This window comes from Amborella trichopoda, chromosome 2 (genome assembly GCF_054954075.1).
Source record: "Amborella trichopoda isolate Santa Cruz 75 chromosome 2, AtrichopodaSantaCruz75HAP2 v2.0, whole genome shotgun sequence".
In the NCBI taxonomy this organism is placed as follows: domain Eukaryota; kingdom Viridiplantae; phylum Streptophyta; class Magnoliopsida; order Amborellales; family Amborellaceae; genus Amborella; species Amborella trichopoda.
Window position 1 is genome coordinate 10,972,918 of NC_142337.1, and position 23,996 is coordinate 10,996,913.

The window sequence follows — 23,996 nt, forward strand, 5'->3', positions numbered from 1 at the left end:
CCATCCAGCCGTCCAATTTTGATCAAGAGAGCCACTCACCGTTTGATCTTAGATCTGACGTCTCAAAGTATTTTATTTTTAGTTTTTTTTTTTTTGGGCAAATTGTATGAGTATGAAATTTGGTACATGCCATCTTCTCATTTGGGTGCACCTATAAAAAATATTAAAACTCATTTTTCATAAAATATAATGACCAAAATACCCCTTGAAACATTCAAGGGTATTTTGGTCATTTTATTTTATTGAAAATATTTTTTATATATATTTTTCACTAGTGCGAGTTTAATAGAGGAATGGATGTCCAAAATTTTGTGTCAAAATAGTTTATAGAAAAAAATTAAAAATAAAATAGTGCAGAGACGTGATATTGTGATTGAGGCAATCTTAGCCCTCCATTCAAAAATAGAAGGTTGGATAAAGGGGAGGATAGAACTTCTATGTTGTAGGGGGAGCATAAAAATCAGCGTAAAAATCTTTCTATGCTCCCCCTACAACATAAAAGTTCTATCCTCCCCCTTATCCAACCATCCAATCTGAATGGGGAGCTAAGATTGCCTCAATCACAATATCACGTCACTACACTACTTTATTTTTAATTTATTTTTCTATAAACTATTTTGGTACCAAATTTTGGACGTTCATTCCTCAATTAAGCTTGCACTAAAGAAAAATATAAAAAAATATTTTTAATAAAATAAAATGACCAAAATACCCCATAAAGATTCAAGGTGTATTTTGGTCATTATATTTTATCGAAAAATTATTGTTAATATTTTTAATAAGTGTCTCAATGAGAAGATGACAAGTACCAAATTTCATATTAAAAAAATTTGTATTAAAATAATTAAAAATAAAATACTTTGAAATGTCGGATCTAAAATAAAATAGTGAGTAACACTCTTGATAAAAAAAATGGACGGTTAGATGGTAGAACAAAGATAGAACTTTTATGTTGTATGGAGAACTAGCTTTCCCCTTATAAAAATGTCACATGAAGTTAAGCCAATGCAGGACCCATGCAATATGAGTGTGACCATCAAACGTCCCAAGTACAATAATTTCTTAAGTATGTGTGGCCATCAAACGTCCCAAGTACAATAATTTTTAAAGTATGTGCGGCCATCGAAAGGTCCCAAGTACAATGATTTTTTCAACTTTTTCATTGTTTTCCATTGTAATGAGAAAAAACACAAAAAAAACAAAATTATTTGAAACCCCCAAATATGGACCTTTTAAGCATTTTATTTTTAGTTCAACATTTCAACATATTTATTTCCAAAATCAATTTTCTAGCTAATACCCACAACATAAAAACTTTATTTTTATTTTTTTTACGAAAATACCATTCCCTTACATAACAAATTATTTTTGTTGGAGAAGGCAGTTCGGCATTTAAAAGAGGCAATCTGTCGTTTAGAAGAGGCGGTCCAACGATTATTTTGCTGAAATGGGTGGTCCGACGTTTCATTGTGACGGTCTAGGGAATGGAGAAATAGGTAGTCCGAAGTTTTGAAATAACGGTTCGGCATTTTGAAGGGACAGTTCGACGTTTTAAAGTAGCGGTACGACATTTTGAAGGGGCAGTCCAGCATTTTAAAATGAGTAGTCCGGTATTGTACAAGTGCGGTCCGATCGTTTTTTTTTTATTAGGATCTGAAAATGATTTGTTATGTATAGGAAGGGTGTTTTTGTGTATTAGCAATTAAAAGAAAACGAACTTTTTGTATCAGGGTATTAGCTAAAAAAGTCGGTTTTGAAAAAAAATATATTTAGGTGTAAAAAACCTATATTTGAAGGTTTTAAGCAATTTTTCCAAACATTTTTTTGGAGCAATTCAATGGGAAATACATTTCATTACCACCACAACCCCAACCCCAGAAGTGAGAACATTGATTGACATTATGCTTGCAGTGGCCACGTTTTTTGTCTCTCATAATTTGGCCAACATCTTTTCAAATATTTCATCTTTCCATTTATCTGGTTTTTTAATTAGTTAATAGTTTTTAAATTGATAATGGAAACACAACGTGCAACTGAAATATGATGTGTGCTACCACCACAATCTGAGCCCCTTCCCTACACTCAATGTCTCTTGATATCATGAAAGCGTAAACAAGTAAAGTCATATTAAACTTGATGTAAAGATCAAAAAACAAAAAACAAAAAAACAAAAAGGAAAAAAAAAAAAAAAGAAAGAAAGAAAGAGAAAAGAAAAGAGAAAAAAAAAAGAAAAAAAGACGAAGAAGAGATAGGTATCTAAAAGGCATGCTAGATATTTATTAGGACATTTAGTTCCCAAAGACCACTTGTGAATAGGAAAAAGATATTTATTAGGACATTTAGTTTCCCAGAGACCACTTGTGACTAGGAAAAAGAAAATTTCCAATAAAGTTAACACGCACATTTAAACCAAGAAATTGCCTAGGTGGAGGATAATGGGATTTTTGGCTGAATTACGGAGTTTGGAAGACCTATCATGAATGAGGAAATTGGAATCTTTCTCTTAAAAAATCATAATTAACTCAAGAAGACAACTTGGAAAAAAAACAAGGGATAGATCCAATATTTCAAACATTGTACTACCTAATATTAAAGCGGTCGGATGTTTGAAACATCACATTAACTCATAATTTTGGTTATCTAATATCCGGGTTATCTGAGAACCCTAGAGTTAACTTAAAAAAACAGTCATGTGTTACCAATATTGAACTAAGATTCGACCTGGAAGCAAAACTAAATACATTTTAAAAAAAGGATGTGGTTTCTATAAAATTGCAACTTTAAACAATCCAATTAAGGCGCACCTCCGAATTTTATCATAACATGTAATTTTAGTGTAAATAATTCTTAGGAATATCTGAAAATCTATTTTCACATCTAATTAAAAAAAAAATTTAACTGTAAAAATGGTTAAAATCAAGTAGATCTATAAACATATGAAAATCTTGAAAATAGGTGGTCTAAATAATGTGTTGTAAGTTGCACTATTTATAAGACTCAAATTTTTTTTTTTTTTTTTTTTTAATAGTCATGTATCTCGACGACCAATTAGAGGTTTTTCAACATTAAAACAACCTATTCCAATAGATTTTTGTTGTGCATCTTTAAATCTACATTTTAAGGTTACAACCTTATATAAATTTTGTCCTTAAAAAAAACACACACAAAAAAATGAAAGAAAAAAAAAAAGTCAGAGACTTCGACCTCACCATAAATTTGGGATAATATGAAGTGTCCTCTGGTTCTACAAATATTTACAGGTTTCTCCATAAGCTTCACTTTTGTTTTTGTTTTTTTTGTAATAACATCGTTTTCAACCGCAAATTTCTCCGTTTTAACATTTCCCACCAAAGAGGGCACGTGAAGTGCCAGATAGCAGTTAGTTACAGACGTTTCTAAAATATTTTTTTTTAATGGAAAAAGCAATATTTGGAACACGTTCTAAAATATTTTCACAAGCAAATCAGATAGTAAAGACGGTCGTGCGCCAAAAAAAAGTGGCAACGGACCGGACCGGACCCAGACCCGGTGAATAGACTCCACTTGCATCCGGGTATGGGTCTAAAAAGTGGACTCGGTGGGTTAAGTTCGGGCCCAAATTGCCATTTGGATTTGGATCCAAATTGCTATTTGGGTTTGGGTGTATGTCCAATCCGATCCGATCAAGTCTGGGTCTCAATCTGAATCCCATATATATGAAATATATTTAAATATATAGATATTTTAATTTTTTTCAATCGAGTTTGGCTCTGGCTCTAGGTCCAAGTCTGGGTCCCATAATATTTTTATATTTTTTAGGTTTGGGTCCCTGTCCAGCCGAATCTGAACCCGGACAAACCTAGATTTGACACAACCTTTTGCCAACCCTTAAAATCATGGGTCAGACATCATTTGTGAGAAGAGTTGTGTTGATTTTTATTTGGACACGGTTTCTATACGACCAGCCTGCATACTATAAAAATACAGGCTTGGAAATAAATACAGAAAAGGCCGTAACCCAGTGTTGTTCCTGCCTATGCAAGGCCTCAGGAGGGCCTTGGAAATAAATATATTTTTTAAAAATAATTTGATCCTAATTTTAAAGAATATATAATCTTTAACATGGAGATCATGAATATGATTTTTTTTTTTTTAAAATTAAAAATAATAATTATATTAGATGGACCACCTATTTCCACTCATCTTTAAGATGAATGCTTTTGAACGGCATATTGATCCAGTCCACATGAAACAATTTTCTTTTTTATCCAATCAATGAAACGGTACAACATTCTAGGATATTTTTCTGGGCGTCGCATGTGGCGGTTAGGCCTATAAAAAGATGGGGCGACGTCCAAGCATTTGAATCCTCTGAGGGATAGTAAGCATTTTGAGAGAGAGATGGCGTGTGTCATAGCTGCAAGCTATATTGAGGCATGAGAGAGAGATGGCGTGTGTCATAGCTGCAAGCTATATTGAGGCACCCCAGTTCAGGTCGAAGCCATTGATTCCGGTGGCGGCGGACAGCTTCCCTGTGATCGACCTGTCTCCTATGTTATTAGAGAAGGATTGTCGTGAGCCAAAGGCCATGGAGAAACTGGTGAACCAAGTCAGGAGAGCTTTAAAAGAGTGGGGAGCCTTTCATGTCATAAACCATGGCGTCCCTCTGCAAGTCATCCCAAACATGAGGGCGAAGTTGGCCTAGTTCTTTGCTCAGACCCTTGAAGAGAAACAAAAGTTTGTGAGGGACATTCTGAGCCCCTCCGACTACCATAATCAGGATTGCCACTACAAGGACTGTTGTGAAGTTTATGATTATTTGCTCAACAGTTCTTGCCAAAAGCCGGAGAATCCACCGGGATTCGCATAATGAGATCATCTCTCCAAATAGATCCATTCACATGCATATGATACATGTGTAATTTTGTTCGAAGGTCACAATCTCCTTTAGTCTGTTTGATATAAAATTGAACCGTTGACGGTGCGCTGTTCAAAAAACAATTTTATTGGATTTTGAACTCCGTGAATAGCGCTTGTCCCACCGCACCATTTTACATCATGCTGCTAAAGATCATTGTGACCTTCTTGTAACTTGATAAATGTTCTTTTTTTGTCGAAAAATAGCATACATGCCTTTTTTCTCTTTATCTAAACAAGGCACTCTTTGAACCTTGGTGGTGAGTGATTTATAGTGCATAGGGCCATATATTTACCGTCTTTTTTCTAACCAAAAGAATTTTAAAAATGAATAATATCATACATTAGTAGTGTATGGTAAATCTTACCTTGTATATATATTTGTTATCAGGATTGGACTGGTCAACAAACCAATAAGGGGCCCAATCGTAAAAACAAATTCAATCGTTAGTCAAACTGAGTGGATAATATTTTGAAAATTTTAGAAATTTTTTAGAAAATATATCATGCAATATGAAATATATTATGAAAAGAAAATGAGCAAACCGATAAAGAAAAGATAGCTTGACGGACCTAATATTGATCTTGTTTTGTATTATGAGCAAAACTGATTTTTACTTTAGAAGACCAAGTTGAAATGATTGGCTGTCAGGTTCGATGTCCCATTAACATCAACATGTATAGCGGTAGAGAATCTATAGAGTTGAGAGCATATTTTACTCTCGGCCAAAAGTGAGAAATAATTTGATCTGTATATACAGAGAAGCATGCGAGGCACATGCAAAAGCCACAGAAGCTAGGGTTCAAGATTTTGGAGCTCATAGCTCTGAGCTTGGGACTTCCCGCAAAGAAATTCCACCCTTTCTTTGAGAACCATGGCAGTTACATGCACATGAACCACTATCCTCCATGCTCCAACCCAGAGCTTGCCTTGGGTAAAGGATTGCACACAGACCTCTCTGCCGTTTCGGTCCACATCGAGGACAATGCTGGTGGCTTCAAGATCAAACAGAATAATGGAAATTGGGCTACGGTGAAACCCCTTTCGGGTGCATACGTCGTCAACACTGGAGATGCCATGAGGGTAACGCAGAATCTGTCTCCCTCCTCTATCTTTCCTATCTATATCTCTAGGCATATCTTTGGGGGTTATTAACATTTTACAGGTTTTTACTAATGACCGAATTGAGAGTGTAGTACACAAAGTGATGGTAGGTGGGGAGGAAAGGTATTCAGTAGTTCTCGCAATTGAACCCACTCGCAATGCGATTATTGAGCCTTTAGAGGAGTTCGTGAATGAGGAGAACCCTCCCAAGTACAAGGCTTTTATGTGGGAGAAACTGTCCACCTCTCGGAAGCTGAGTGAATTTGTGAAGTCGGATGTGAAAACTCTGGGAGCATAAGCCCCTTCTCTTTGAGCCCTCAATCCCTCTTTGTGTATATGTACACATGTATATCTTATTGTTTGTCTGTTTCTCTATCTCTTATTAAGGTGTGAATGAGTCCCTTGTGTCCTACATATGGACAACTAAAGGGCTTTGTATCTTCTTAGGAAGGAGTCGTCACTTGTTTGGAGAGGTATGGGGTAGTATTTACTTAGGATGTTTGATGTGCATATGATCTTGTGCTTTTCAACCCTAAATTTGGTTCTAGAGTGTAGCACATGAGTGAGAGGGCTCGGATCTTAATTTCAATTGTAATGGCACTGGGATTCAAAATCCTATGACAGTGACCATTTGTATCGAGTCGACACAAACCTAAATCCACCAGTAATCTGGTGTTGTGACTGAACCATATTAAGAAGTTTGTGTGAGGGAGTCTCTTGGTACATCTATAGGATGTGCCCCTATCATACAAGGGTTTGTCTTCTGACTTAGATGGTTTTGTGACTTAAAACAGTATAGTTGATGCCTAAGTAAGTTGTTCACCGATGCATGCAACTCATTTGAAATAGTGGATTAGTGTGTCTGGGTTTGTGTGGATGATATATGTGATTTAGCATCTTCATCAGTCTTTAAGATAAAATCACCAAATCAAGCATAACAAAGATAAGATAAAAAAAGAGGCATATCTATGTTTCCATGGCCATCCAATATTTGATGAATGGGAAACCATGTGCATTTTGAGCTGATAGGGTTATTGATGAAGAGGCATCTAAAATGGATTTATACCTTGTACTAGTATGAGTTCATAGCAATCGATCCATGTTACGGACCGGATAGCTCTCTTTCCTCCTTCAACTCTAGTATTTTATACACACGAACATAGCATGACTATTGCGGGACCCATTGAAAAATATCCAGTCTTATGGCCTCAATGAATTACTTATATTTGAGTCATATGTATGGACTGGGGTTAATTAAGCTTAGAATTTTTTTTTTTTTTTGGGGTAGTTCAGTAGCAGGAATTGAGTTCAAGACGTAGTGTTCCAATCATGAGCAACCACCCACTCAAGCCCAAGCACGATTCCTTATTAAGCTAGTTAATATGCAATGTTTTGTTACTCAGAATAAACCTTGTTTCAAGTTATATAATCTTTGGTAACATTTGTTGCCCATTAGCGACATTATCATCCGTGCTCAAACCATAATGACATATGTAGCTTGTTTTTGTTGTAACTTCCTCACTTCAACTCCAATTTATGAACTAATTTTTTATATATTTACAAGGATTTAAATTGCAAAATAAGTTTCTCTAGTACTGGAATGGTTTGCGTGGTTTTAATAGGGATTAGATGTGTTTTGAACGCATGACGTAAACTTATTTAATGCATAAGTAAGCTATCATTCTCTTGTTTTTCATGATAAACTACGACTGTCATAAGCTGTCATAAGCAAGCCTCTATAGCACATGTGACTGTTGGTTTTCCCAAATGATCTTTCCTTTTATGACCCTTGGATTTTGAAATTACCTCCCAGATTGAATGTTTAAAATGCAGAAAACCTGGACGTTATGCATGACAATGCTGATGAAGAATCTGAGTAATCGTAGTGCTAATCAATATAAGGAAGTAGGGACTTTTGATTGCAGTAAAGTTTTATGGTTGATGCACTGAAAAATTCTTGGTTGAGCTTCTTGAGCACAAGCACTATACATGTATGGGCTACACTGATAAAGCTAAAGAACTTGGAATTGGATACTCCATGCTAAAGGTAGAGATTAGCAAATGCATTTGGCTCAAGAAAATGCTCTAGTCCCCAAATATGAGGTCACTGATCATCATGCCTAAACATGATATGGCCAATTATGTGGTTAGTTTTAGAAACAATGTTAAAATTATGTGATTTTCGATCTAGATCACCGATATATATGGGAATTGGAAGGGACTGAACTTTTTTTTGGGAAGAATGGGTCCCAACTTGGTTCCCCCTAAAATCTCCTTTTTTTTTATATATATATTTTTAGCTTAGCTAATGTTTCCTTAGGTCCCCTTAAATTCCCAGCCCATAAATCCCTACTTAAAAGTATATTTTATTTTATTTTTTTTTATTTTTTGGATAACCCATTTAGACCGATCCAAACCCGATCTAAATCACGATTCAGCAATCCGACACAGATCTAGAGGTGAAAAATACGCCTCACCAATGGAGTTTTAAAACATGGTTAGAAATGCAAAGGTCAACATAAAGTCTAAGCATGTTGCCTTTCGACTTAGAGAAGGTGCCGAGGAAGGCCTATGAACGCGACCCTCATCGCCCTCATTTCCAAAACCATAATGAACATGAACCTCATTGCCCTCATTCCCAAAATTGAAGGTGTCGAGCAACTAAAAGACTTTCAACCTATCAACGGGCAAGGAGACCTCTCTTCCCTTTCCTCTTTGCTATTGTAGGGGAAATATTTAGTAGATCCATAAAGAGAAATTGGGATCCAAGCACTGACTATTTCCCACTTGCAATACGCGGACGATACCCTACTCTTATGCGCGACTGACTTTCAACAAATTGACCATTTGCTTCTCTTTCTCAAATGTTTCGAACTAGCCACATGTTTCATAGTGATATGAGCAAAACTAGAATGATAGGGGTGGCTGCTGATGCCCATAACACCACCTCTTTGGCTGCAAATGGAGTTGTGAGGTTAACGACCTACCTTTAACTTGCCTGAGTTTACTTCTTGCTTTGGAAAACTGAAATACAGTCAATGAAGTCACCTCATAGATAATTCGACCGAAAGTTGGCAACTCTCTCAAATGTTCCTATCTTTCACATGTCCCTCTTCTTGATCCCCTACGTATTGCCTAACTTTCAGAGATCTTTGGCCGACAATGAGCTCAACGACTTCCTTACCCTATCATTCTTACTCCAAATGGTCCTCCTCCCCTCCAAAGGCGATGATAGATGTTGGGATTATGTGGCCTTATGAGTGTTTGTAATGAAAACATTTGATATAGTGGAACATAAACTCCGTGGGAACCATACTATGCAAGCAATGTTTGCAGATACCGATCTCTAATCGGTTAGGAAAAAACCCATGTTACTTGGGCATGAAGAACAAACCGATGAGGGTTTATATATTAGCCCTTGATGAGATCAGAGAACATGCCCGGATGAGTAAGCCGAGGGACTGTGTGACCCTTGTGTGTGATGATGGCCTACAGAGACGAAGGCCAAAACCTCATCCATGTACAATCACACAGCATTCATATCGATAGATCGTTCGAAAAAGCCAGAAATCTAACTTTTAGGGTGAAGCGTATGCATATGCGAAAGATACCCCTATACGCCATAGAGTCATGGTTGCATAAAGCCTTAGTGACCTTGATTCGTATCTAGGGAAGGACCTGTAATCCACATACTGGCTCATCGACCAGACTTTAGTGACCCACTAATGAGCCCTGCTTAGACTGTGGGTCATGAGAGATACTGGGTCGGTACGATAAAGAAAGTGTGGTCCGTAGTCCACAGTTGAAGGTGGGGTGCCTCATGATTGTTAATTCAATTCCTAAACTATATGAATCCATTTCCTATCAATTTAATTTAATTGTGTTTGTTTTATGATAATGATTATTTTAAAATTATTATTTGAATTTTTATGAACCTTTGGATATTTTATTTATAATTTTTGGATCTATAAAATTAAAGATATTGATTTTACAATGTTTTAATATTCACTAAAAATTATTTTATTAATTTTAAAAGGTATAAAAAATATCATGGAGGCCCATTATGCATATGGGCCCACCATGCATCAAGTGAGTAGGGCTCACACGTGCCACACATGTGTGGCATGCCCCACCTCTAGGATTCTTTCTTTGAGATCAAGTTATTTCAAGTTTTGGTACGTTACATTGTGGCATGTGGTCAAATATGACATAGGAATATTTTGACCATATATTGACCAAATATTGAAAGTGTATATTAACTTGATATATCTTTAGAAGATTTTGTGAAAGTAAAAGAAAAATTATGCTATTTTATGGAATGCATAATATTTTAATTAGATTTAACTTATTTATTTTCTAATGATGGAAAAATGGTTACGGAAAGAGGGATAATGGTCCATGCACCTTTCATAATGTTGATGGCCCATCTATGGAATGGATGGCTCAGATCTGTCACCTCACAAGTCATCCTTATCAACGATCTAGCTTCAATCTCAAACTAGGAAAGCAAATTTCGGCCAAACTATATATGCACCCTTAAATCTCTACAAGCTCAAAACCTAACGCTCAAATATTTTGACTTATCCCCGCATTAACCAACCCTTAGAATTTTAGGATGAGAGAGAAAAGTTAGAACCCTAGGGGTGGGGCGTGCCCCTCTATGGGTTAGGAGAGAGAGAGTTAGAGAGAGAAAGTTTAGAGAGAGAAGGTCAGAGGAGAGAGTAGCGTGTGCCCCTATGGGAGAGAGGCGAGAGAGAGTTGTGGGAGAGAGAAAGGTGTAGAGAATAGGGAGGTACACCCCTATATATAGTGCAAAATTAGGCCTAGGGTTTCTCATAGTTTGCCTCTTTTGTTGAGATTGAATATAAACCGTTGATCAAGATGACTTACGGGGTGAGAGATATGAGCCATCCATTTTATAGATGGGCCATCAACATTATAGAATGTGCATGGACCATTATTCCCCTTTCCTTAACTATTTTCCCATCATTAGGAAATAAATAAATTAAATCTAATTAAAATATTATGCATTCTATAAAATAACATAATCTTTCTTATACTTCCACAAAATCTTCTAAAGATATATCAAGTCAATATATACTTTCAATATTTGGTCAATATATGGTCAAAATAATCTCATATCATATTTGACCACATGTCACAATGTAACTTATTAAAACTTGAAAAAACTTGATCTCAAAGAAAGAATCCTAAAGGTGGGGCGTGCCACTCATGTGTGGCATGTGTGGGCCCCACCCACTAGATGCATGGTGGGCCCATGTGCACAATGAGACCCCATGATATTTTTTATACCTTTTAAAATTAATAAAATAATTTCTAACGAATGTTAAAACATTGTAAAATCAATATCTTTAATTTTATAAATCCAAAAATTATAAATAAAATATCCAAAAGTTCATAAAATTCAAATAATAATTGTAAAATAATCATTATCATAAAACAAACACAATTAAATTAATCTGATGAGAAATGGATCCAGATGGTTTATGAATCGAATTAACAATCATAGGGCACTCCGCCTTCAATTGTGGACCACGGATCACACTTGCTTTATTAGACCGACCCAGTATTTCCCATGACCCACAGTCCAAACAGGGCCTCATTAGTGGGTCACCAAAGTCTGGCTGATGAGCCAAGGGGTCGCAATCCCAATCTGTGGATTACAACTTATCCCCTAGAGATGAATCAAGGTCACCAAGACCTTATGCAATCACAACACTATGGCGCATAGGGGTATCTCTCGCATATGCATATGCTTCACCCTAAAAGGTGGATTTCTGGCTTTCCCGAACGATTCATCGATATGCATGCCGTGTGATGGTATATGGATAAGGTTTTGGCCCATGTCTCTGTAGGCCACCATCACACACAAGGATCACACAGTCCCTTAGTTCACTCATCCGGGCATGTTCTTCGACCTCATCAAGGGCTAACCCATAAACCCTCCTCGGTATGTTCTTAATGCTCAGGTAACATGGGTTTTTTCCCAACCGACTGGCCTAGATTGTGAAACACAGATCGGTATCTGCAAACACTGCTTGCATAGTATGGTCCACGAGGGACCACACTCCCACTGAGTTTATGCTCCACTATATCAAATGTTTTCGTTACAAACACTCATAAGGCCTTTAACGGCCACATAATCCCAATATCTCCCACTTGGCCTTTGAAGGCCTTACATTCTCTCTTCCTCACTTTTTCTCATCCCCATCTCTCTCATATGTCTTACAAAAACATTAGGGGCAACCCCCTTAGTCAGAAGATCTGCGATCATCAGATCTGTGGATATGTAACTGATCTCGATCTCTTTCAATCTCACATCATTCCTCAGGTGATAGAAATAGGGTTTGATATGCTTGAAATTCTTGCAAAACCGTGGCTCCTTAGACACGCAAATTGCCGTTATATTGTCACAGAAAATCCTGACTGCCCACAACGCACAGGATGAAAATCGAGTTGATTAAGAAACTTCTTGATCCATGCCACCTCCTTAGCCGCTAGACAACATGTCACATATTCCGCTTCTATGGTGGATAATGCTACTATGTCTTGTTTCTTCAACTTCCAAGAAACTGCACCCCCTCCAAGCATAAACACATATCCAGATGTAAACTTCGCATCATCTGGATCCGCGAGATAGCTGGCATCTGAATATTCCTCTATTGCTATTTCAGTTCCCCCTTTGTATGTAAGCTCATAGTTCATGGTCCCTTTTAGATATCTAAGGATTCTCTTAACAGCCTTCCAATGCTCCTCTCCAGCATTGCTTTGGACACGACTAACCAGGCTCATGACGAAAGACAAGTTAGGTCTTGTTCCTGTCATGGACCCAACTGTGCTCCTATAAGGCACTCTCTCCATAGCTCTTTTATCAATATCTTCGGTAGAACACATTTTATTGCTTAGCTTCATCTTTTTATCTATTGGGGTAGACATGGCTTACATATACTCATATCAAACTTTTTCAGTATCCTCTTACAGTAGGTTGCCTGATAAAGTTGGATAGTTTTTTCTCTCATGTTTCTCATTATCTTGATGCCCAGCACATATGAAGCTTCTCCAAGATCCTTCATATCGAAGTGTTGTGCAAAAAAAATTTTCATCTTTACTACTAGGGCAATTGAGCTATTAATAATTAGCATATCACCACATATAATGAAATAAAGATCACATCACTCCCACTGACCTTTTGACATATACAATAATCCTCATTATTTGTAGAAACCCTGCAACAGCAAGGGTCTATTGAAATTTTATGTACCACAGATGCGATGCTTGTTTTAGGTCATAGAGGGATTTATTAAGTTTCACACTAGGTTCTCCCTGCCTTTTTCCTCAAATCCCTCGGGTTGGGTTATGTAAATTTCTTCTCTAAATTACCAGAAAGGTTCTTTTGACATCCATCTGATGAACCTCAAAATCAAAATGGACTGCTATGGATATTATGATTCGGATAGATGGGAATTTGGCAACAGGGAAACGCTTCATAATTTATTCCATCTTTTTGGGTAAAACCCTTTGCAACTAACCTAGCTTTGTATTTTTCTATTTTCCCTTCTGAGTTCAACTTTTTCTTGAAAATCCACTTTCAACTAATGGCCTTACGTTTTCGAGGTAGAGGTACTAATTCTCATACATGGTTTTGGTTGATGGATGCACATTCATCTTTCATGGCTTCTATCCAGTATTCCTTTTCAGGACAGGACAAGGCTTCATGGTTTGTCTAGGGTTCAGAATCTGGATCTTCCCCAACTCTATCAAAATGTTCCCCCAGGTAGACAAAGTGTCCTAGGTATAGAGGAGGTCTACTGATTCGATTACTTCATCTGAGTTCAGGTTCAGGTTCATTTTGTTTTGAGGGTTTGGTTTTAAGTTCAGGTATTTTGGAAGATTCAGGTTTGGGTTCTCGAAGCACAGATTTGTTTCTTGCCTCCTCAAAAAAGTCGGCTTGTTTTTAGCTCAATCTTGCTTCAAAGAATTCTTCCTCGAAGAAGTGAGCACCACAGCTCTCAATGACCGCCCCTTTTCATGGTCTAGGTAGCCAATGAAAATGGTTTTAACAGTTTTGGGTTGAAGTTTGGTTCTATTTTCGTGCGAGATGAGAACATGGGCTGAGCAACCCCAAACTTTTAGGTGATCAAGGGAAGGAGCACGACCTTTGAAAATTTCGTGAGGAGTCAGTGGAACAACTTTTGTGGGAGTCTGATTAAAGATATAACATGCCGTCAACATGGGGCAAAAAAAGCTACTAGCGCTTTAAAAATCATTCATAGTGACATATGTGAACCTATGAATGTGGCTACAAAAAACGGTAAAAGATATTTCATCACTTTTATAGATGACCACTTGCGATATGGTTATGTGTACCTTATTCACAAAATCTGAAGCCTTAGAAAAATTCAAAGAATATAAAACCGAGGTAGAGAATCAAACCAACTTGAAAATCAAAGTCCTTAGAACCGATAGAAGGGGGGAAATATTCTTCTGAACTTTTCAAAGAACTATGTGTTGAAAACGGAATCATCCATCAGTGCACCATGCCATATACTTCCGAACAAAATGGTATAGTCGAGAGATAGAATAAGACCTTGATGGAAATGGTAAGGAGTATGATGGGGCATGCCAGTCTTTCCCTAGTCTTTTGGGGAGAAATTTCTTGCACGCAAGGCTCACACACTTTCGACAAATCTCCCTTATAATTTTGAAGTAATCCATCCTTTTTCAATCTTTCCAATCTTCTGAAGTTAATGTGTCCTAACCTCATATGCCATAGGGTAGCATCTAATTCATTAGGGGACGAGACATAAGCAACGTTCTCTTTTATTTCAATAGCAAATAACCCGTCTACAAGACGTCCAGTCATAATAACACTATTCCCTTTCTTGACCACCAACTTCTCGCAAATGAAAGTGGTCATGAATCCAGCAACATCTTGGAATCGAAACCAAGCACTTCCTCATAAAGTGCTTGTTTTATGATCAAGGTGCTCCCACTCTTCAATTTTAACTCGAAATCTCCAACTCCAAGTAGATCAGTTTTTTTATTACCTCCCATATAGATATGTTGTTGTCCTGGCCCCATGAGAGTAAAAGAATGGAAACCTTCCTTAGTGTTTGTGACATGAGCTATAGCCCCCGAGTCAAAATACCACGAAGCTTCCTTAGGGTCAACCAGCAGTGTCTCAAAGACCACACAAGCCAGTTCATTGTTAGCTCCTCCAAATTTGTTGAACCGACAATTACTGGCTATATGGCCCACCTTGTAAATAAAGCAAGTCCTAGTCTCTTTCTTTCCTCTTTTATTCTAAAATCTCTCCTTTTAAAGTCTCTTCTCTTTCCAAAATTGTTTCTTCCTTTTCGTTTCTTAGGTTTAAAAGATGGTGAAGATTTTACCATATGTACGGCTTCCCTTGGAGTTGTTGTCAGTGCTTGCCTTGAATTCCTCATCTTCTCTTCTGCTTTGATCGTCGCGATAAGCTCCTCCAGTTTTGGTGCCTTTCTTCTCGTCGAGATGGAAGATATAAAGGTCTCCCATGAATTAGGAAGTGATTTCGTGAGATGAATCACTTGCATAGATTCAGTTGGTTTCATGCCGGTGTCTTCTGACTCTCTGACTAATGCGCAAAAGACGTGCACATGATCTACAAATTTGGTACCTTCTACCATCTTTAACTCATTATACCTTCTCATAGCCCTGGTTTGCTTCGTGAGAGAGGGTTCAACATACTTCTCTCAAGTTTATCAAAGATTCCACTTGCAGTATAAATTGACTTGTACTCAAAAGCATATGAGTCGGTCATGGCACATAAAAGGATGTGCTTGCATCTTAAATTCCTACTCTTCCAATTGGCGTACTCATCTTTAGCTTATTGAGATGAGTCGTCAGTTGGACGATGAGGACGATGCTCATAAAGTATCTCATGCAAGTTTTCTTCATAAAGCACGTATCGAATCTTTCTTTTCCAGGAAGTATAGTTGGTCCCATCAAACCTTTCGGTTTTCAGGATCTCTAAGACGAAAGTACGAGCAGCCATATCTTTTTATTCTCAAGCAAAAATAAGAAAAGACTCCTAATGGCAATCAAGTAAACTTGCTTTGATACCAATGAAAGAAAGACCTATGTGATCTTTTTATCAGGGAAATTTCTTTTTTTAATTCTCCCCTTTCGTTGGCAAGATCACTTACAGGTTGTCTTTATTACAACAAGATAAATTTCAAAATAAAATCAACATAACAATAAAATCAAGATCTTAACAACTTGATGCCATTGAAACAACTATGCACTATGCTTGAGAATAAAAGATAAGATTGCAAGAAACAAAAGGAAGAGTGTCGGAGATTACTTCAACCGGGCTTATTACACCTCACACTGAGTCACCACCATCCGATGACGCGGGATCAACGATCTAGCTTTAATCTCAAACCGGGAAAGCAAATTTCGACCAAACTATATATGCACCCTTAAATCTCTACAAGCTGAAAACCTAACCCTCAAATATTTTGGCTAATCCCCACATTAACCAACCCTTAGAATTTTAGGATGAGAGAGAAAAGTTAGAACCATAGGGTTGGGGTGTGCCCCTCTATGGGTTAGGAGAGAGAGAGCTAGAGAGAAAGTTTGGAGAGAGGTAAGAGGAGAAAGAGTGGGGTGTGCCTCTATGGGAGAGAGGAGAGAGAGAGTTGTGGGAGAGAGAGAAACGTGTAGAGAATAGGGGGAACACCCTATTTATAGTGGAAAATTAGGTCTAGGGTTTCTTAGGGTTTCTCATAATTTGCCTCTTTTGTTGAGATTGAATATAAACCGTTGATCAAGATAACTTGTGGGGTGAGAGATCTGAGCCATCCATTCCATAGATGGGTCATCAACATTATGGAAGGTACATGGACCATTACCCCCTCTTTCCTTAACCATTTTTCCATCATTAGAAAATAAATAAATTAAATCTAATTAAAATATTATGCATTCTATAAAATAGCATAATCTTTTTTATACTTTCACAAAAATCTTCTAAAGATATATCAAGTCAGGATGACCGTTGAAACCTTGGGCTGATCTAGAAGCTGAAATCCTAACTTTCGAAGATCTTTGGCCAACAATGAGCTCAATGACTTCCTTACCCTATCATTCTTACTCCAAACAGTCCTCCTCCCTTCCCAAGGCGAACATAGAATCATCTGGTTCCTTGTTGCTTTCGGCCTCCTCACGGTGTCCTTTTCTACCATTCACTTTTACTTGCATCTCGTCCCTTTGCCCCTCCTTTCCCCCTTCTGGAAAAGGCATGGCTTCCCTTCATTCCCCCAAGAATTTGTGTTCAATTAGATAACCCTAGCCTAAAGAGCCCTATCTATGGATCAGCTCCAAAGGAGGGCCTACCCGTACCCAACAGGTGCACGATGTATTTGAGGGCTGAAGAAACAAACCTCCACCTATTCATCCACTATATGGTGGCCGCCAACCTATGGGGAGAATTGGTACAGCTTTTCAATTGGTCTTGGGTGACCCCGAGAAGTTACCCTCACCTATTTATCTCCTTGCACTCATTCCCTTGGGAGAAATTTGGCATTGTGCTTTGGAAGGCGTCTGTTATAGCCACCCTTTGAGTGATTTGGACCAAGAGGAACAATAGGATATCATGTAGCGAGTTTAAGACTCGCAATGTATTGAAGCACCAGGTGAAGGATTCTGTGCAGAAAAACAGTCTATTCGAACACTTCTACCACTCTAACTGCCTTCTCAATTGGGAGGCCATGCTGCACATTAGACCTACTCGCATCCCCCAGGCCTCTCTATGGAGACCTCCCTATCCCGGGCATATCAAACTCAACTTTGACTTCTACTCCTTCGGCAACCCAAACTCGGCTGGTATTGGGGTATCATTAGAGACCACAAAGGAAGAACACTCCTCTCCTTTCCAAGTCTATTGGTCCCTCCGAAAACCTTGCCCTCCTAGAGGGCCTCAATCCTTTTTACCCAGCTCTTACTTGATCGTTGAAGGCGATTCCAAAAATGTAATCCTTTGGACCTCAAGCGTTCCCATGCACCGGCTAGCCTTTTTGATGAAATCTTGAACCTCACTAGGAACTTGTCCATCACTTGGAGGCACATGTGGCGAGAGTCGAACATAGCTGCAGAAATTTTGTCTACAGAAGGGGAAATCTTGCAAAGGCACCATCAGGATCCAATTTTGCACCTTTTTAAGCACTTGGTTCCTTGTTTCTAATCACGGTATTGGATGTATAGCTCTGTGTTCATGTGATTCCTTTGTATAACCCACATTTAGTGGTTTCTTTTATCTGCCCCAAGGGGGATTATTTAGTGGGCACAACACATTTACTTTAATATGAAGTTAATTGATTCAAAGAAAAAAAAAAAAAAAACGTTTACTTATGTTGCTATCAGTTACTGCTATCATGTTAAATTCAAATTCCTCGTATGTGTGTGAGTATGATGGCTCAGCCTGCTCATGGCATACTAGATTAGCTCCTATTAGTTAGTTTTTAAAGAAAACAACTATTAAAATCTATGGGTATTCTTAATCAAGCTCAAAATCTTGCTTTTAAAGCATGTGAATCATGTTTAAAAGGAAAACATAAAATGGCTTTTCCTAAGAAGGTTAAAAGAGCTGACATGGTTTCAGGGGAAAGTACTAGAGAGAGAAAGTGTCACGTGTCGGGAATATTGGGCTATATATTTGTTCTCAAGTCTACTGGGTTAAAGTTGTTGGTAGTGGGTCAAGAGTTTGTTATTGCAAGCCCTAGATAATTGGGTTAATGGGTGTAATAGGTTAGTTGGATCTCCGATCATGAAGATGAGTCAAACATAAGTCCAAGGGTGTTGCTTAGATTAATTCTTGTTGTTATATGTCATTTTTGACGTACTTGTATCCTCGGGCCGAACAAGGAAAGAGTCGACAATAACTTGGTCCTGTCGGTGCCCAAGACGCAGCCAAACCATAGGAACACTATAGCAATAAGCCTAAAATTGGGCTACCTCTAAAGAAGTGTTAGAATGGCCTCAAATTGCATAAAAGGGTATTTTTGGATACCCTAAGGACACCCATAAGTTTCGTCGCACTCTGACAAGTTTTGATATGATCAAGAAGAAACTTAGTTTTCAAATCCAGTTCCTATCATGATGAAAATAGACCTATAACTATAGCCTTATTATTTGGGTCTCAAAACATTATCAGACTACCGTCATTGGATCTAAAACGCCCAAAACCCCTAGAAACGAAATTTCGATTAAATCGAACCCTCTGGGACCATTATGGTCCCAACTTACCATAAAATTGTGGGTTTTACACTATTGCGGTGTAGCCGTGGTGAACCAGTTTCCATTGACGGAAACTGTGTTTTCTCATTTCGGAATGATTTTCAAATTCTCATAACTTGCTTGTTTTGAGTCCAATTAACCTCAAATTCGGACACGAGCTAGATCTCAATGATACACTCATTTTGACATATGGCACACATCATGGCGTGGCCCGAAACAAGAGAATATTTAGAGAGAAGATGGGCTCAAAACATGAAAATTAAGATTTAATAAAGAAGAACATTCAATTCTTTGAGAGGGCATAGCTCAAGATGTCGATGTCGGATCGTCGCAAGTATGGGTCCGTTGCGGCCGTGCTTCGACGAGCTAGTTTGAGATAGTTTTTGTCAATGATCGGAGGCCGGATTACACGAATTTTGAGGTCAAAGATGGCATACTTTTTCGGTTGCCGGAATCCCACTTTCTAACAACTTCCCAAAATTGGAACGTGCTCAAATGGAGACCAAAATGGACGAAATTTATCACAAAATGATCGTGATAGTATCCTCTTCAGTTTGTAATCAAAATGCAGGCATGGAACGTCATATATCATGCCAGATTGGTGATTGAAGAATCACAAGTATATGGAACTTCGTCGAATTTTGGGTTCTTCCTTAAAAATCAGTTACAAGATGATTAAAGGGTATCAAAACGTGCACAACAGTTCAAACATCAATTCTACGATGATTGATCGCCCAAATTACCACCATAAGCGTTCGAAAAAGCTCCCGAGGCCTAGCAATGGCAAGAAGCCCCTCATGGAGGGATGGTTTTGTCATTTGTTGAAAAGTGCTTAAGGGTATTTTGGTCATTTGGTCCAAAATTGTGATTCACATTTTAATTCATAAAATATGTATTTTTTGACAATTTTGGTAGTTTTTTAGCATTACACCTTAGTTTTGTGGTTGCTCTATATAAGGATTAAGTCATTTGTAAATGAGCTCTCTTGATCTCTCTTGAAAGTGTTGGAAATTAATGAGAAAGGCTTGAGAATTCTAAGGCCTAGGCTTGTTCTTTTTGCTTTGCTTTCAACTTCAAGGTTCAAGATGGGAGGAGAGAGCAACATTTCTTAGAGAGAGAAAATACCCCTAGAACCCTCCACTCCGAACCCCAAAATTCCAACTACCTTAGGATCTCCAACCCCCAATCCCATACACCTTAGAACTTCTAGCATCCATACACCTTAGGGCCCCTAGCTTCCAACCCTATTCCATACACCTACACCCTGCTTTAGCTTGCCTACACCCTAGCCTAGATCATATAATACATCATACACCTTAGCCTATCCCATATACCTTGTTATCCTACACCTTATCCTATACCATAGACACTAGCTCTTATACACTACACCTTAACCTAGCCTACCTAAACCATATACCAAAAGCTTAGACCTCTCTCTCTCATGTGCATGCAAAGAGACCGACGAAGGTGCACCTAAGCGCAAGCCTATTCTAGGTCTACTCTCTTTCCTTCCTCTTCTCTCTCTTCTTTTTATATCTTTCTCTTCTTTTTTCTCTTTCTTCTTTCTTCTCTCTTCTTTCTCCTTTTCTCTCTCTTCTTTCTTCTCTCATCTCTTTCTTTCTCTCTTCTTTCTCTCTCTCTCTCCTCTGCTCGGACCTAGGGTGCATCCGAGCCCTCCCTCTCTTCACTCTCTTTCTCTCTCTCCTTCTCTCCCGCTCAAGCCCAGACCCGTGCCTAAGACGGGCCCGACTCCCTCCTCACTCTCTTACTCACTCTTTCCCTCTCATCAAAGTGATGGACCTGCGCCTTAGGCGGATCTGCCCTATTCTCTATTTCTCTCTTGTACTCTCTTTGTTCTCTCTCCCATCTGCCGCACTCTTTTACTCTCTCATCTCTCCCATCCACCCCACTCTTGTACTCTCTCATCCGCCCTACCCTCACACACCCTTATCCACCTTACCCTCATACTCCCCTATCCGCCTTACCCTCACACACCCCTATATGCCCTACCCTCACACTACCCTATTCGCCCTACTCTCATACTCCCCTATCCCCCCTACTTTCTACCCTATTCACCCTACTCTCAAACTCCCCTATCCGCCTCACACTTTATACACTACTCTATCTCCCCCACATTCTCATATTAGCCCCATCTGCTCTCCATTCTCTCACCTCCTCTACCCTCTCATCTCCCCTTAGAGTTTGGACCCACATCATAGGCGGGTCCATCATTCTTTGACCCCATTCATCTTATTTTCTCTCACCTTAAATGCTCTATTCTCTCTCTATATCATACATCAACTTCTCATTTATTTTATTTTGTTTTTATTTCATCGTTCATTTATTTCTCTCTTTACTCGTTGTTTCTTTCACTTTTTGATTGCTCGATTAGGGGTCGTCCTAAGATAGTGCTCTACAATTTTAACTCTCTGATTGCTACTCTAACCATCAACCCATACAGTGAAGTCAGGTCATAAGAGACACTGATTCTTTTACACTCGGTCACTCGGGTTGGGGTCATCCTGAGTTAGCTTTCACTACTCTAACCACTGAGTCACGCAGTGCTCGGGTTGTGAGAGGCCTTCATCTCTCTCTCTCTCTCTCTCTATCTCTCTCTCTCTCTCTCCCCACCGTCTTCTAACCCTTGATCGCTTTTTGGGGGGTTTTTGGTTTAGTGACATAGTTATAGGCCAAGTCTTGTAACTCCACTTTCCAAATCCTCTGGTACCAAGGCTTCGAACCTCGTGCTTTTCCTTGTCTCCGATAATACCTCTTAGGAGAGGTTACGCCAGGAGGCTGCCCAAATTTCTTTGGGTCGTCTCTTCACTTATCTCCTTTACTTGCTTCTTCTCACCTCTAAACCAAGTTTTCACCAACTCATTTCTGTTCTCTTTTTCCTTCTTTGTCTTACTACTCCACCCCCAAAACTAGAACCATTAACTCATAAAAAGCACATCAAAGAGTAGTTCATGATATTTGGATTTCATCAACAGCTTTCCAGTGAGAGTAGAGGTGAGGTGTTGAGTTTAGAGAGGGGACCAAATTCAAACCATGCTGCTGGAGGGCTTTCGTTCATTGATATAAGAGGGCAATAGTCAGGGCTTATCCTACGAACTCAAAACCACGGTGAGGTTGGATCTCGAGTCCATCTCTTCATCGTGTTAAAATCCTCTCATAGTTAGGTAACACACAAGACACACACGTGCTCGTGAGGTCAAGCGGTTGTTCAAGAGGGAACCCGGGTCATCGAGCGAGGTAGATCCAGGCCCGACCACTTGTTTGTAGGAAGTAGTGAAGTATTGGGTCCACTATAAATGGGTATTTAAATCCCATTAGATGTTTGCATGAGATATGCTATCCTTTTTGTTTAAATCAATGGGTTGGTTGTTTGATCGAACCTTTTATAACATACCTTTCTTCATTCACCTTTTTAGACTTTTTCTCTCAGGATAGGCCTCGAGAGAAACCGCGGACGTGGTCAGGGTGGCCGAATACACTACGCTCGAGTTGAGGCCCATCACAGAAAGAAACCATTTTAGAGAGAGAGAGAGAAAGACAAAGATCAGAGGAGATAGAAAAATCTCAAAGGAAAATGTGAGAGTGATAAGAGAGATGGGGCAAAAAAAGGGTTGTGGGAGAATGGGTAATGCCCCTTTCACTAACTTGAGGGTCATTATGTCATAATGCTAACCATGGAAAATCAGATACCCATTAGGCGGGGCCTAGTGCATTTTCCCTAGAATCAAACCAAAGAAAATACGATAATAGCGTGAAATGAGCAAGCCAGTCTCGTGCTTTCCGCACTATTAAATAACCCTCCATGGCATCCATCGTTCACTTTTATAACTTATGCGTGAATCAAGCATTACTTATAGGGAAAAGTTTATATAGAGCCGAGGCTCTAAACAATCAAATTTGAGCCTACGTAAAAAAGTTCACTAGAAGAGGTTGTTTTGATGCCTAAATATCTTCAAATTGATCATCTCGACATCAAGATGCATGGACATGAGAAAAAAATGAATTTCAAGTTTTAGAAATAGTGTATTTTGTAACGCAGTTTTAGACCGTCAATTTTCAAGTTCTTCAAGTTTTCATAGATCTATCGATCTACACTGCTTTTGAAGCTTTGAACTTTAAAAATAAATATAAAAATATTTTTTCAAGCTATCACAAAGATTTCCAGTAGTAAAACTACATTTCTCGACACTATTTGAAAGTAAGCTCTAATTTGATTGTTTAGAGCCTAGGCTCTATACAAACCGCACCCTTACTTATAGGGCCTGTTTGATAACTGGAAGCAAGTTCATTAACTGTAAATTGGAAGTTCCTGAAGAACTTCAAATTAGAAGTTCCTGGTTTCTGTGTTTGATAAACTCCCTGTGAAGTTAAGAAGTTCCCGGCTTCTGTGTTTGATAACCTTCTGGGAAGTTAAGAAGTTTTTGGTTTCTTGTTTGATAACCTCCTAAGAAGTAAAAGAAGATCTGGATATCTGTATTGGATTAGCTTTAAGTAATAGGCAAGATGTAAATGTTATAATTGACACCTAGATATTTGTTTTTTATTAATTTGTAGAATATTATTTTTTGGAATACAATATCAATTGAAAGTAAAGTATGTTGGATTGAGAGAGAGAGAGAGTTATGAGAGACTTTTATTGATGAGTGAGAGAAGCGTCCTAGAGAGAGATACATTTGTACACCAA

The 23,996-nt window shown here is 38.4% G+C and overlaps 1 protein-coding gene across 1 annotated transcript; it reads left to right on the top strand.

Moving 5' to 3' along the window:
* Nucleotides 1–4,426: 4,426 nt before the first annotated feature.
* Nucleotides 4,427–6,299, top strand: LOC18447945 (fe(II)/2-oxoglutarate-dependent dioxygenase 4). Its single transcript, XM_088858317.1, has 4 exons — nt 4,427–4,579; nt 5,288–5,342; nt 5,658–5,980; nt 6,063–6,299. Exons 1-4 carry the CDS (start codon nt 4,427–4,429, stop codon nt 6,297–6,299), a joined length of 768 nt encoding a protein of 255 aa, XP_088714443.1.
* The last annotated feature ends 17,697 nt before the right edge of the window (nt 6,300–23,996 follow it).